Source organism: Microtus ochrogaster, chromosome 19 (genome assembly GCF_000317375.1).
Source record: "Microtus ochrogaster isolate Prairie Vole_2 chromosome 19, MicOch1.0, whole genome shotgun sequence".
Classification (NCBI taxonomy): domain Eukaryota; kingdom Metazoa; phylum Chordata; class Mammalia; order Rodentia; family Cricetidae; genus Microtus; species Microtus ochrogaster.
In genome coordinates, this window is record NC_022021.1 from 6,897,837 (window position 1) to 6,913,648 (window position 15,812).

At 45.2% G+C, this 15,812-nt stretch overlaps 1 protein-coding gene across 2 annotated transcripts in view; it reads right to left on the bottom strand.

The window, feature by feature from the left end:
• Window positions 1-15,812, bottom strand: part of Dmgdh (dimethylglycine dehydrogenase) — a 72,142-nt gene that overhangs the window by 42,277 nt on the left and 14,053 nt on the right. For both annotated transcript variants that reach the window (XM_013349699.1, XM_005356488.2), the window contains exons 4-9: window positions 14,978-15,142; window positions 11,672-11,876; window positions 5,087-5,335; window positions 2,644-2,842; window positions 613-782; window positions 125-278 (exon numbers count right to left, since the gene is read on the bottom strand). In XM_013349699.1, coding sequence (XP_013205153.1) covers window positions 125-278; window positions 613-782; window positions 2,644-2,842; window positions 5,087-5,335; window positions 11,672-11,876; window positions 14,978-15,142 — 1,142 coding nt within the window. The remainder of the gene's footprint in view (window positions 1-124; window positions 279-612; window positions 783-2,643; window positions 2,843-5,086; window positions 5,336-11,671; window positions 11,877-14,977; window positions 15,143-15,812) is intronic.

The following is a 15,812-nucleotide window of genomic DNA, read 5'->3' on the forward strand; positions in this document are numbered from 1 at the left end:
TCCTCCCTCTCCTCCCTGCCGTCCTCCCTCTCCTCCCTGCCGTCCTTCCTCTCCTCCCTGCTGTCTTCCTGCCCTGCCGTGGAAGCCCTTGATCAGATCACAGGCCACTAAGACGTTCACTTACCGATACTGAGTGTCCTGGCTGGGTTTGTAGAACCAGTGTGGCTGTTCCCAGCCTGCATGGAAGCCCATGGAACACTTGGACTGCAGGATCTTGTAGAGCCCACTGACCCTCTGGGTGGGCCTCCCCGCAAACCGCTCTTCTTTAGGATAACCAACTGTGAAGGGAACATGGATGCTCTAACAACTTGTCACGGAAACGACACAATGTACCGAAGGGATTTCAAAATGGAGATGATAGAACTTACCATACAAAGCATATATATGTTTCTTCTAAAAGATGTCACTTATACTGATCATCAAAGGGTAAAGTAAAAATACACTCAAAACTTAAAATCAGTGATGTATCCAATCATTAGCTCTATGCAGTCACACACATCCCTTGTTGTGTCTTCGAGCACAGTGCTGTTCACAGGTCCTCGCCACCCCCAGGGGACAGAGCAGGGTCTACACCTAGAGATCCTTCTAGATGTCAGAAAGTTAGTACTTCACCGATGTTGTTGAACCCGTATGATTCTCTGGCTTTGGCCTCCGTGTACTGGGTGGTCGTCCATTTGCCGTAGCGATTGGGATCCAGTTCAATCAGGTCAAAAGGGGGTTCTCCGTGCAGGATCCAGTCACTGAGGAACTTCCCTACCCCACCAGCGTGGATTATGCCATAGCTTTTGGATACAAAGGTTGGTGGCATGTTACAAATGAGGCACATCCAAATTGGTAAAACATGTTCACACAGCTTACAGGCCATCAAAGTTGGAGTCACTGAGGCCCGGGAAAACACACAAGTAATATAATCCTTATGCTGTACATTTTTCCCCTTCAAAAACATATCAGTGTGTGGTATGGTATGCAAATGAAGGCACCTGACTTGATTGCTGGTGTGTTTACACAGTTCCACCCTGAGGGAAACCAGACCTCCAGGTAGCCTGTGGCTGCCAGCTAGTAACGACGCTGGCTTCAGTGCAGATTGCTTGGCCCTCACCTGCCTTCTGAACTGTGATTATCCTGTGATAGGAAACTCTGTGGGAGATGCCCCTCCATCTCTTCTCAACTCAGAGTAGTGCTGATTCTTTTAAATGGTGGCCTCTATGCACAGGGTCTTGTACTTAGAAGCACTCCAATGGGGGCAGGCACTCAGTGGGGGCTTGTGGGAGAGGGCAGAAGGGGACATGGTCTCTGTAATTTGTAACTAGCAGGTCCCTTGGAGGGGAAGGTCTGCCTGTCCCCGTTCCCACAAGAAGATGCATTGGGGTCTCATGTAACCCAGGCTGGCCTCAGACTGACTATCTAGCTGAGGGTAGCCTTGAACTTCTGATCTTCCCATCCTCCCCTTTTCTAGCTCTGGGATCACAGGGATATAGCACTATGCCTGGCTTGTAGGGCACTGGAGATCAAACCTAGGGATTTTTGCATGATGAGCTGGGACTCTACCAACTGAGCTACAGTCCCCAATCCCCAAGGATGCTTTAAACTACACATATTATGATGTCAGAATCACAGTTTTCGGTAGGCTTTATGTGGGTCTACCCACTCGTCCTTATCCAACAAAGCCTTTAAATATGGGTTTATCTGTGATTACATAAAAAGGAACTTTGAAGAAACTGATGGGGTGAGAGTCATAGGGAGAAAACCAAGGGAATTGATATTTAATTGTGAGAACCCATTCCCACGTATTTAAAATACCCTCACAAAAGAACCCCGGCATCCCCCAAACTATAGTGACTTCACAGCCTGCACTTCGCTTCTGAGACGTGTAAGAGGAATTCGGCAGAAAGCAAAATGCTCGCCCCACAATTGCACTCTTTTAGAAACATGGCTGCACCTTGACTGTCACCGAGTTAGTCCCCAAGGAGAACACAAAGGCATCCATTGGTACTTGCAGCATGAGCCCCGGCACAGAGCCATAATCATTAAAGATGATCTGAACAAACAGCCAAACAGAATAGAGCAGAAAACTAGAATATTAGAAACTGTGATATGATGGTGAAGTGAGCTTGACATCAATATTCAGCGTATTAATGGAACAAATATTAGAAATGAAACACGGACAAGGACTGGAATCTTAAGTAGGAAGTGGCCAGGGAAGTTACACGGAAGTAAATCATGTTAGACAAACAGGAATTACGGTGAAAATACATAAGACATGCGATCCATTTGATACTTCGAATATGTCACATTCTGTTATGAAAATATTCTTGTCCAATTGGGGCAAATTGACCCATTAGAAGTTGACAGCATAAAAAGAGACACAAAGAATGGAAGGCCAGGAAAGACGTGAAGAGAGTTTCAGACAGTGATTGCCTCTGCGTGCTAAGCTTGATCACATAAGTGCTGAGCCCATTATGTGATTAGTTCCTCTTCATTCCTTGGTCATCAAAAGGAGACCCTTCCCTGACTCCCCACTCCACTGCTTCCCAGTCCTCCGTCAGCTCTTCCGGTTCCATTCTGGGGCCTGATACTTTGATAGAGGGTTTAGCTAAAGTAAGTACTTCTTCAAGATATGTCAAACATCAGGGTGCTACTCACCCAAAGCCTATGGCCACCCAGTAGTTTCTGACCCCCTGGTGGGGCCCCACCATAGGCAGAATGTCGGGAGAGTAGGTGATAGGGCCGTTGACAATGTTGATGATGTCTGCCTTCTTCAAAACAGGAACCATTTCCATGGCAGCTTCTAGGTGGTCTGTGATCCGGTCCAGGTCAGACTCAAAAAGTTCTTTTCCAAAGCCTAGAGAGACAGACCTCTGTGGTCAGAGTGCTGTGGACAAGAAGGTCTCAAAGCGATGCAATCTCTGCAACAAGTACCTGTAAGGCAGACATTCCTTTGTCTTTAGATGCTAAACTCAGGGCCAGTGAGACAACTCAGGGTAAAGGCACTTGCCCCCAAACCTGACAACCTAAGCTCATTCCCTAGGAATGAACTGACCCCTGAAAATCATTTTTTGACCCCCACACATGTGCTATGGCATTTAAATGTCCACATATACCTGTCAATCAATGTAAAAGATATTAAGTCTAAACTTGGCACTCACGATCCCCTTGTGAGTACCCATAAGATTCCTGGGAACAATAATGCCATTCCTTTCTAAATCAAAGTCATCTTTTTAGTAAATAGAAATTGAAATTTATGCTTGGGGCTTAGCCCCCAATATTTGATGCAATTGTTATTAATAGTTTGGTTTGTCAGGAGTTTTTTTTTATTTTTGATTTCTTGATCTTTCAATTAACATAAAAGGGAGAGCGAATGGAGTGTATTTCCGGACCCTGGAGAATGAGGACCACTGCTCCAGGATCCAGGATGGAGGACTTAAGAGCGCTTTGAACTCTCTCTTCCCTGCAGCCTCCATCCTGTAGTTTGCTCCTATGTGCATCCACAGGCCAGAGCCCCGTGTGCAGAGGTGAGCCTTGCACAACGATTGCCTTCTGCTTGTCCTAGAAGTCACTGTGACTAAAAGCATGGCCACAGATAAACTTGGTGACATTCGTCCACATAGCATCCACCCAGGTTCTCCCAGCCCTTCTTGAGAATTGCAGGTCGGGGCAGAGGCATGGAACCTCCGAGCGAGCACGGTTACACTGGGTCACGCAGACACCCATGTCAAGCACAACACACAGTCCACTCTCCCTCTAGCTAGGATTATTTAAATATTTGTTCTGCATTTATTTGGCAGAAAAGCCACAGCTTGGGCAGGATGGAGACAGAGCCGCTCCCCATACTAACCTCCCTAGCAGCCCAGCCTTGTTCTGAAGTCAGGATCAATTCTGATCAGGCCCAGATGTGCAGGGCCCACTCAGCAAAACCAGAGCTCTCTGGCTGCTGGACCAGCCTCCGCAGGGGGCGAGGTGGGTTGGAAATCCTTTCCTGGTATGTGGGAGGGAGGGATAAGTTCTCTGCCCCAAACTGCCTATCAACATACAGTTCCAGAAAATACACTTACCTTTCTTCACATTGCCTCAAATATTTCAGTGCCCAAACCAAACCATAGTTCAGCTCCTTTCTCAGGCTGAAACTAGAGGGTTGGGGAGATGGCTTTGCCTAGAAAAGAGCTGGCCTTGTGAGCACAAGGACCTAAATTCAACCCAGAGCCCATGTTTTAAATAAATTAAATAAATGCATAGACAGACAGACAGACAGACAGACAGACAGGTGAGAGAGAGAAAATTGGGCATGGCTACATGTACTTGCAACCCCAACACTAAAGAGGTGGAGACAAAGTGAATTCTTGGGGTTCACTGGCCATCCAGCCTACTTCTGATGAGTTCCTGGCCAGTGAGAGACCTATTCCAACAAATAACGTGTAGACTGTGCCTGGGAAATGACACCTAAGGATGTACATACATCTGTACATATATGCACCTGCATACAGGGACACACACATACACACAAGGTTAAATTAGGGGCGTCTGCCTAGATAACCCAATTCTTGATTGGGCTTCATGGAAATGTCTCATGGAGGAAAAAAAATGAAAAAAAAAACAAAACAAAACAACCTTGGCCCTTCTCGCCTATGGAACTAGGAGCATGGCCCCTCTTGCTGTAGCTCAGAGCTCTGAGTCGTCCTTGCTTGTGAGGTGCCGGAGGGCCTCTGCCCATTGTTCCAACTTGGTTGAGGACTCTGGCCTGCATTCTTTGTAGGCTGGAGATCCTGTCTTGGTCACTTGCAGTGTGGACAACTGTCAGAGCACATGAATCTGTGTTCAGATCTTGGAACCAGACCAAGTAGGCAGATTGAGGGAAAGGAGTTGGCAGACGGTTGGCATGGTGAAGCCCCATCTCTAGCGTCAGCTTCTCTCCTCAGCCCTTTCCTTGGGTCTGCTTACTCCTCACAGAGTCACCTCCAACCCCTCCCTCATGCCATCCCAGACACCTGAAGGGTAGCACTGGGGTTCTGTCTTGTTCTCTACTTGGCTCCCAGCCACGGGTAGTTGATCCATCTTCTCTGACCTTTGTACCTTCATTTGCTAAACTCACCTGGAGGGACTCCCTGAGTGACCCAGGAGGCCTGAAGCTTCATCTTCTCCTGACTTTCATATGGCCCAAACAAGAGCCCGTCCCTTTCCTGTCGGAGGTAATAGGATCCTTCCAGGTCGCGGAGTACCGGGAGCTCTCGTTTCAAAGCTTTCACTTCCGGTATGGTTGACGTGACGACATATTGATGTTGAACAGGGATGAGGGGATGCTCTAGTCCAATCATTTTGCCTACTTCACGAGCCCAAAATCCTTAAGAGAGAAAAATCATTTTAAAGACATCATCACATGTATACATACACTTATGACATTGATATGGTAATTTGTATTTGGAAACACCATTGTTTATTTGGTTAAGTGCTGGAGATCAAACCAAAGGCCTTGTGCATGCTTGCCCAGGGAAGCTCTGCCACTGAGCCATATTCCCAACCCCTAAGGATTTGTGAGCATCAAAGTGAATTCCACAGACTCAAGGCTCTTCTGTTGACCTTAGTCTATGTGCTTTGGTAGCAAGAATGCATTAAGTTTCTGCTACTCCAAGAGTAGCAGTGAGATTGTGAAGCTGCCTCTTGGAAAGCCCCGTAGTCAAAAAGCAAGAGAAACTGGTGGGGAAGCTCAGTGGTGAGACTTTCGGGCGTGGGTATGAGGCCCTGAGTTCATCTCTAGCACCGCAAAAAGAAAAACAGCAAAATGGAGGCGAGGTACGTCGGTTCCCAAGGTTAGACCCTGGACACACATGTCTGAAAGCCGTAGCGACTATGAGCATCAAATCTAAATGCTTTTGCTGCAGTAGTAAGGCTTTGTGTCTGTCTCTCTCTCTTTCTCATTTTGTCTTTTTTTTTTAATCATGGGGTTACATGTAGCCAGAGCTAGCCTCAAACACTTAATATACCCAGGCTGGCACTGAACTTCTGAACTTCTGGCCTCCACCTCCCCAGACCAGGACTACAGAGAGACATGAGTCAAAACACCCTGATAGCAAGACATTATTTTAAATAAACACCACACCTTTACCAATAAAAAGGTATTTCAGTATCTAAAATGATCAATGTGTGTGTGTGTGTGTGTGTGCGTGCGTGTGTGGTGTGTGTCTGACAAAGATGTGGTGTAGCTTCACCCGTCAACTAATTATTTGTAGGGAGGGATTTTTGTTGACCAGCTTGTTTCCTAGTAGGTTTGAGTAATTATCAAAGGACTGGAAAACCCTCTCAATTACTGCTTTTCTTAGGGTGTAGTTTAATTTTTCAACCTTTTCTATGTCTGCTTTCTTTTCTTTTTTCTGGCAAGAGGTTCTAAGATTTCATTGTCACATAGTTCAGGCTAGGTATACAAATACCCAGGAGTCAGCCCGAGAGCCCAGAGCAGGTCCGATTTGCAGCTAGCATTTGTTTCCACTTAAGCAAACGCCATCTATACGCTTGCTCTGTGTTTTGTTTCCATCTGGCCTGTCAGGGTGTCAGGCTTGAGTAATCACCCTCCACAGGCTGCCCTTTGTAAACTTGGAATCCAATCTGTGGGCATCTGAGACCTTTGCTGGTCTTAAATAATTTAGAGACTTAATTTATTGCTTCTTGTAGAAAGGTGTGAATTATCACGGTCAGGACTTTCTAAGAAAATATAGCAAAGTTGTATATTGTCGTTATACACACTAGGACAGTTTTCAAATCTAAAGTCAAATGCTTAGCCAAGGAATTCAAAGTACTACAGTATCCCCAATCTAGTTATTTCGATTAAAAGCATAAATTGAAGAAGATAAATTCTGTCCTATTCAAATATAATTATAAATTACTGAGCCAGATGCCTTGCTTATTAATGCATTTTATCATTAAAATAAAGAATACATGTTTGCTCGCATCTCAACTAAATGTATTGCTTTAAATCCCACAAGCTCCACACCATTTACCCTTTGGTGCTGGTATCTGAGAAGCCACCTTTTCTGTTTATTGCATTAGTCTAAGTCTAGCTAGGATTATGCTGCAACTCCTGCAAGAGCACTCAGCATCCAAGGTCAAAGGGGCGAATCAAGCACAGAAAAAGCATCCTGAAAGGAAGCAAGTGAAGGGCCCAGAAAAGTAGCACTGGAAACGAGCTCTGTTTAAAAAAGTGCAGAGCTGGTCATGCAAACTACAGTGGCTGGAAGGAAGGAGGTTAGATTGAAGGGAGGTTGATTCATGACCCAATTCACATCTTCAAAATACCTTGTACACAGTGACAATGGAGGTCTCTCTTGTCTGATACAGTGATGGGCAAAATGCAGCAACAGGGCTTTTCTCTGTCGCTTTGGAGCCTGTCCTGGAATGCACTCTGTAGACCAGGCTGACCTCAAACTCACAGATCAGCCTGCCTCTGCCTCCTGAGTGCTGGGACTAAAGGCGTGTACCACCACCACCCAGCATCTCTTTTTGGATAAACACAAGGCTTCATGTCAGCATCATTCAGTCCCTTCCTAATTGGTATTACTAGGAAAATTCTTGGGTAAAATTTACAAAGTTTTCTCAGGTTTAATGAATCAACTGGGAACAGGGTCAAGAGGTACTTTCCTTACCGTGCACGAGAAAGCTTCCCTTCATAGTGAGTGGCTTCTGTGTGTCTAGGCCCTGTCCCTGTGCAGTGCTGTGTCCCTGGGCCCAAGCAAGGGGTGGACTAAAGCAGAATCCAGTTCATTTATAAAGTTCTGGGTAAAAAAGGGCAGTTAGCCTGCTGCGTGCTAGGATGTTGGAAGCACTGAGAACCCTCATCAGCCCTGCTCGCTCACAACTAGGGTCACACAAAAAGGAAAACTGGAAAAGAGGGGAGGGGAGAGGAGGGCAGAAGAGAGAAGGGAGGGAAAGGAAGGGAAGAGGAGGGGAGGGCAGGAGAGGGGTGGGAAGAAAGGGAAGGGGAGGGGAGGGCAGGAGAGGGGAGTGAGAGAAAGGGAGGGGAGGGGAGAGGAAGACAAGAGAGGGGGAGAGGGAAATGACAAGGGAGGAGGACTGAAAGGAGGAGGGAAGAAGGGAGAAAAGAAGAGGAGAGAGAGGAGGAGAAGGCACAGGGAGAGAATATGGTCAGCACACCCCCCTTAGGGCTAGGACTGTTCTCAGGAGCTGTGTCAGCCCGATGAGGTGAGCACACCTGTAATCCTGGATCTCAGAGGGGGAAAACAATTTCAAGTTTAAAGCCAATTTGCATCCGGGCAGTGGTGGTGCATGCCTTTAATCCCAGCACTCAGGAGGCAGAGGCAGGAGGATCTCTGTGAGTTTGAGGCCAGCCTGGTCTACAAGAGCTAGTTCCAGGACAGGCTCCAAAGCTACAGAGAAACCCTGTCTCGAAAAACCAAACCAAACCAAGCAAAAGAAACAAACAAACAAAAAAAACAATTTGCATTTGCATTCTATACAGTTTGAGGCTACCTGGCAATTGAACAAGGCCTTAGTTCGATGCAAAATTAAATACATAAATAAATAAATGTGTAGGGTGTAGTTCAGGGGCACAGTTCTCAATGTGAATGAGGTCCCGGGTTCACTCCTCAGCAGCAACCCTCAACCCCACCACTACCACACCCAAAGAAAAGGTCTTGGAAAATCATCTAGGAACAGACAATATAGTTGAAATACAGTTTCTAGACCAGGAATATAGCTCAGTGCTAGAACACTGGTATCCTGGCTAGTTTTGGACAAGGGAACCCCAACTGGGAAAATGTATTTGTAAGATTTGCTATATACAAGCCTGTGGAATATTTTTTAAATGAGTGATAGATGTGGGCGGACCCATCCATGTGGGTGGTGCCATCCCTGGGCTAGTGGTCCTGGGGTGTATAAGAAAACAAACTGAGCAAGTCTTGTAGGTAAGCAGTGCTCTTATGTGGCTTCTGCTTCAGTTCCTGCCTCTGGGTCCCTGCCCCGACTTCCAATAGCAATGGGGAAGTATAAAATGAAATAAACCCTTTGCTCCTCCGATTGCTTTTTCACAGCAATAGCGACCCTAAGACAACCAGCCTAACCTGCACAAGGCCCTGAGCCCAATCCCCAGCATTTCAAAAACAAAACACATATAATAAATACACCTTGCTAGCCCCAGCTAGACTCCCTGAATTAGAATCTTTCTGAAGACTGGGAAACCTTCCAAGATGATTCCCAGGTACCCTCGCTTAACAACCAAGTTCCTTGGGAAGTCATTTCCTAGGAATGGTTTCGGGGCAGAAGAAAGGAATAATCTTATGATTAGCACCGAGAAGCCATGATACTTGATGCTAGTTAATGCTTCCCAGACATAGGCATAAACTCTCAAGGAAATAGGCATTGCAGCCCTAATTATTATCACTGTAACTAATGTTTTGAGTATTTCATATTTTACTGTCCACAATAGCTTTCTGAGAGGGCATTATTAACTTTACTAAATTGGTAACTTGCCTCAAGCAGAGGCTTGGCCAAGCATGTGTCTCCAGACCAGAGCACCCATGCCCTGGACAAAACTAGAAACACAGTAGCAAACGCACAGGCCTTTGTTCTCTCCCTCTCCCAATGGGCATTCCAAAGACTCCGCAGCCCTTACATCTTTCACAGTGCGACCCTTTGCAACTCTGCATCCTGGTTTCTTCAGGTGGATTCCAGAGCTACCCTGAAGACTTTGTGTGGCATCTTGGTTTCACTGGGTAACTCTGGGAAATGTTCCAGCTGCCACGTTCTGAAACCATTAACGCGATGCTTGCTTTTATTCATAAAACTGATGTTATTCAAACAGCATCAGAGCTAAAAGAGCGGCGTGTCCAGATCTCTGCTCCCCCCCCTTACGAACACCAAGGCTGACCTTACAGAATGCCTCCAGCCATTAGAAAGGTTCTTTGAAAACACACACACATACTCTCTCTCTCCTCTGTACTTCCCAGGGGCTACTAATATGTAATCAGTGACTTCTGGCCAGGGGGGGAAAAGGAAGAGAAACTGGGAGGGAGGGATGGATTAGAGATAGTGGGAGATTTGGTGTGAATGGGATAGAGTTGAGAACTGAGACAGGCCAGTTCACACAGGTTTCAGCATGAACTTCCTGTAATACCACAGAGAAACAGTAAAAGTGACTGGACAGCTCGGACGGACAAAACCTGCAGGAAGGACAGCCATTCCTTGAAGGGCTGACCATTGTTAGAATGAGATCCCTAGAGCTTGTCTTCCCGGGCAGCTCAGACAGCCTTTTTCCTTTTTCTTTTTTTATGGTATTATTTTATTCTATTTTTGTTTTTATTGAGCTATGTATTTTTCCTACTCCCCTCCTTATCTCTCCCCTCCCCCTCAACCCTCTCTCATTGTCCCCATGCTCCCAATTTACTCAGGAGATCTTGTCTTTTTCTACTTCCCATGTAGATTAGATACATGTAAGTCTCCCTTAGGGTCCTCACTGCTGTCTAGGTTCTCTGGGATTGTGATTTGTAGGCTGCTTTTCTTTGCTTTATCAGACAGCCTTTTCTCAGGGCTGTCTGTATTGCTTTCCCAAGGCCATCACCTCAGAATCTCACAAATGCATAGAAAATGCCACCTGATGACCAGTTCCTGGGCTGAGCTCAGGTCTCTTTGGAGCAATTCTCACTTCCTCTTCAAAGAGGCCTAATGTCACAGTAAAAGAAATGCGAAGTGTTGCCATAGTACCCTATTATGTAAGTAATTGTATCCATTTTAGAAAAGCAGTGGGTAAATGTGTTAAACTGAGAGTTACTTCTCAAAATACACATTCTGGCTGCACGAGCTCCTGAAGCACTACGTTGAAACAAAACACAGCCGGCCTCTGTGCAAGCTCGCCTAACATGAGCGCAATTGTTGGTTACTAATGTCTGCCCCAGGAACTGGACACGACGGGTCTCAGTCTTTGCTGTCGCTATGAAAGTAGTCAAACAGTTTTAGGAGTAAATTCAGGCGACCATAAGACATTGCAAATTTACAAAAAACTTATCAGGTGGCATTGGTGGAATGATTTCCAAGACTACTCTTCTAAGATAACTTGGACTAGAGGTTCCCAAGGACAACAATACAGAAGAGTGCCAGACAGAGCATTGAGGGGAAAGAGCAGTTTAAGGCCTGACTTGTGTTCAGTTGCTTCTACTTTTTAGGCAAGTTTTATAACGTGTTTAATAATGTTCTGAAAGGTAAGGGGTTAAAAGTTTTGGCGAGTCAAAGTAATCTTTGGATAAGAGAGAGAACGAGAGACAGAAATGATCAAATCTGCCTTAAAAGATAAACTAAGAACAAGTCACATAGGAAGAAATTGGAGCAGTGGAATTCTGGTTTGTCTACTTGCTTGGTTGTTTGTTTTGAGGCAAGGTCTCAGGTATCCAGGCTGGACTCAAACTCCCTACATAGCCTAGAAAGGCCTTGAACTTCTGATCCAAGGACTTCATGTAAGCCAGAGAAGCACTCTGCAAATTGAACTACATCCTTAGTCCCTGGAATTTGATCATGAGTGTAACCAGTACAAGATAAAGACAAAAACTGAAAAGAGAAACACAATCTAGAATAGAAGGGAATGGAAACCGGGGGAGGAGACAGGAGAGGATGGGTAAAGCCAGGCATCTGGTGGTGAGAGGGGGCTGGTGGTGAGGATGAGAGGGGGCTGGAGGCTTACCGGCAGCATTCACAATTCTATTTGCTCTCACGGATCCTTGTGGAGTTTCCACATCCCATGTTCCATCTGGCCTGGGCTTCAGAGACGTCACCGGTGCAGGATACTTCAGAAGGGCCCCGTATTTCCTAGCCCCAGCAGCCAGGGCCATTGTCAGAGAATAAGGATCAATGTGACCATCTCCTGGATTATACAGACCAGCTAAAATCTAAATCAACCATAAGAAAGTCGGTATTCCATGTTTGTTTATTGTTCAATGCATTTTATAGCCTGCTAAACAGATGTTTAATAAAATCAGTCTTTAAAAGTCTGTCAGTGGCTAGAGGTGTCCAGAGCTGAGTGGCAGAGGGCTTGCCTGACATGCACAAGGTTTTGATTCTAGCATAGAAGAAAAGCATCTTGACAGCAGGGGGAACTTTTTTCTAAGTCCTACTCAGACTTGAGCAAGATTCACAATGAGAGTTGAATGACTTGTTACAATGGCAAGCAGCTTGATCAAGCCAATAGTCTCCAGTAGTTGGACATACGCCACTAAGAACGAAGGGCACAGTTTCTAAGCTGCTGGCTGCTATTAAACTCCAGCCAGTGGCTCAAGCAGGAGAGAAACATGGAGGCAGGAGCTGATGCAGAAGCCATGGAAAAATGTTGCTACTGGCTTGCTCCACTTGGCTTCCACAGCCTGCTTTCTTATAGAACCTAGGACCACCAGTCCAGGGATGGCCCCACCCACAATGGGCTGGGTCCTCCCAGATGGATCACTTGTTGAAAATGTCTTACAAGCTTGCCTACAGCCTGCTCTCATGGAGGCCTTTTCTTCACTGAGGTTTCCCCTCACTCAGATGACTTTAGCTTATATCAAGTTGACATGAAACTATCCAGGACAAATGCTTAAATAGACTCACTTAAACATTATTACCTCAGTCTCTAATGTTTAAAATCAAATCTAATTCTAGCTGACATATCAGTTACAATATATTGAATTATTCAATACTGTAAATAAAATTAGGTATTAATGCATATCAGATATCATCTGGGTCTGGTGGTGCAGGTATGTAATCCCAGCTACTAGGAAGATCAAGGCAGGAATTTCAAGTTCAATACCTGTTTGGAACAGAGTTCAATGCCAGGTTGAGCAGCTTTGGGAAGACCTTGTCTCAAAAAATAAATAAATAAATAAATAAATAAATAAATAAATAAATAAATAAATAGTGGGCTGGGACTGTAGTCCAGTGCTAGAGTAGCAGCCTAGTGGTAGAATGTACTAGGTGTCCATCTGCCCTGCATTCGTAGGCCCACATATATGCATGAGGAAAATGTATGCTCAGTTCATAGTTCAGCAATGACTTCTTGCAGCCCACTTTGTGTTAAGGCTTCAGCTTAGGCATTGGGAGAGAAATAATAAAAGGATGGATAGATGAGATGAGTTGGCAGAACCAGTGCAGTGGCATACTATAATGTGATCTCAGCTATCGGACAAGAATTTGCCATCACCCATGAATTCCGAGTCTTGACAAATATTTTTTCCTGCATCTGTTTAAACAATTTTTGAGCTCTTTGCCCTTTGTTGATGTGATGTTATTACATTACGTTGATTGACATTTAGTTTTTAAACCAATCTTGCATTCCTGGGACACACTCTATTTGACTAAACTGTAGAATCCTTGCTCCAATTTACTGGATTTTTGTGAAAGACTTTGCATCTATATTCATGAAGGGCTATAGCCTGTCTTTTCCTCTGATGCTTTTCTCTCATTCTTATGTCAGAGACATACTAGTTTTATAGGTTGTGTCGGGAAGTATTCAATTCTAATTTTAGAAGACTTGGTGAGGGATTGGTATTAATTCTTCAAGTATCTGTTAGAATTTATCAAAGATATCACCTGGGCCTGGACTCTTCTTTGTCTGAGTCTTTTTTTTCTATAATTTAGTCTTTGTACTTATGGTTCCAATGTAAGAGACTTTGGCTTTCAATGGAATTCACACTCCTGCCTACTTGCAAATGTCACCCTGGTGGTTTGTCACGACCATGTCCTTGTGGGGATCCCATGTCTGTTTGGTTTGGCACACTGGCCCTGGTCCATGTGTTTCCACTGCTTAATATCTTGGAGAAAAATCTGTAATGATGAGCGTTCCTAGGCAAGTGTTGCAGGTTTGACATCTAAAGAGACATAAATGGATTCTCAGTAGCGTAGCGGAGGTGATTTCAATGAAGACCCTGTTAGCACATCAACTCATAGACAAGGCGTTCCCTGCTCTGTAAAAACCCACAAGAGCACAGGGCCCCAGCACCCACAGCAGTTACACAAACACTCAGGGGCAGGAACTACTGACAGTCACTAGCAGGGCAACAACGGTCTGCTTCCCCCAAGTAACCCGTTGACTACCCACACCCAGGACGTGTGCACAGCACAAGTCAGGGGCCTGGGTTCAAATCTTTCCTCCAGCAATTCTGAACTGAACAAACTCATCCCTCTGTGTAAACTTTTTAAGATTCTGTTTTCTGGGCCCCAATAGCCAGATTGCGCATAGGAGGAGCTTAACATAGTCTCTGTCGCATAAACACTACTGAAGTAGATGCTAATGCCGCTCTCATAATGTTGAAAGGATGGTCACCCAGGAGGGAAAAAAAACTTTAAATTCTCAGTCAGTGGATTCTCTGCAGGAAATTCAAAGGTGATCTAGATCTTCCCCCGGCACAGTCTGAAAGGGAAGTGCAGCTAAGGAGCGGGAAGTGTATGAGGATAGCACAGGGCTCTTTGAGTTTTAAAAATTCAGAAAACCCTTTCTAGAACCATTACAGCAGGATGCCCTTCTCTTTGAAGTTCCCCAACAGACAGCTGGTGTGTAAAACTTCAGTCTGAGCGGTCTGATACTAAAAAGGCTTTGAAATGTCTCTTTAGCCAACGTGGGCAGAACTAAAGGGTTTTCATTGCCCCTGCATGTTATCGAGTAATAGCTCACCTTGTGATTTGCCCACATTCCAGGATCAGTCATCTAATGTTGCCATTCTAAATGTACGCACGAGTTACTTTTACTTTTATCTTACCAAACTCATAAATTCATGGAACTCACTAAAATACAGTTTTAAAATAATTTTAGTTCAAGTTGACGAAGTGAAATTGCTCTTCAGATAGATACCTTGTTCAAGCAGGACAGTGGTGGCACACACCTTTAATCCCAGCACTCTGGAGGCAGAGGCAGGTGGATCTCTGTGAGTTCGAGGCCAGCCTGGTCTACAAAAAAGAGTTCCAGACAGCCAGGGTTGATGCATAGAGAAACCCCATCTCGAAACAAACAAACAAAAAATACCTTGTTCATGTTGAGCAAAGGGAACATCTCTTGGATTTTTTCAGGCTCAATGATATACTGTTCAGTGGCATGCCAGTTGGTCCGGGTCATTTGATATTTAAATTCATCTACCCTTACAGGAGTCGTGGCAAGTCTGATACTGCCTGGTTGATGGAATCCCACCACCTGTGACAATAATGCCAATAAAAGCACATCAAGAAACTTCCCCCTGGTGCTCACACACAGATCTCCAGCACAATGAAAACACAAGCAAGTAAAAGAGAAATTTACTATGTAGCTAACATAATGATTACACAAAATATTTGCAGCTTATGAAAAGTTATTCATCCGGCAGCAATTTACCCGGTGTTCCTATATGCCAGGCAGCACCGAAAGCCTGAGGTGCAGGGTGGATGAGAGAGGCAGAACCCCTGACTGATGGAACTGTCCGTCTGCAGCTAAAGGTGGGGCAGGTAAGAGTATATGGCTGCATGGACTGAGGGGTTCAAGTGCAGAGCAGAGAAGCAGCACATGAAAGGGAGAAAGCCAGAGGATTTAGGGAGGGACTACAGAGAGCCACACGCTGCTCTGGGGAGAGCAATTGTAAGTCAACACTCATTTGGCATTTCTTAAAGTCTTTCTATTTGAAAAATTTCGGTGAGGTCCTGGGTCATGGAGCAAAGGGCAGCCCTGGTCTTCAAGTTGCTCACATCACACTCCGCAGGAAAGAGCAACAGTAACAGTGGGACAGAGTGCTAGAACAGTGCGCATGCATGTTGTGTGTTAGAACAGTGTGCATACATGCTGTGTGTTAGAACAGTGTGCATGCATGCTGTGTGTTAGAACAGTGTGCACA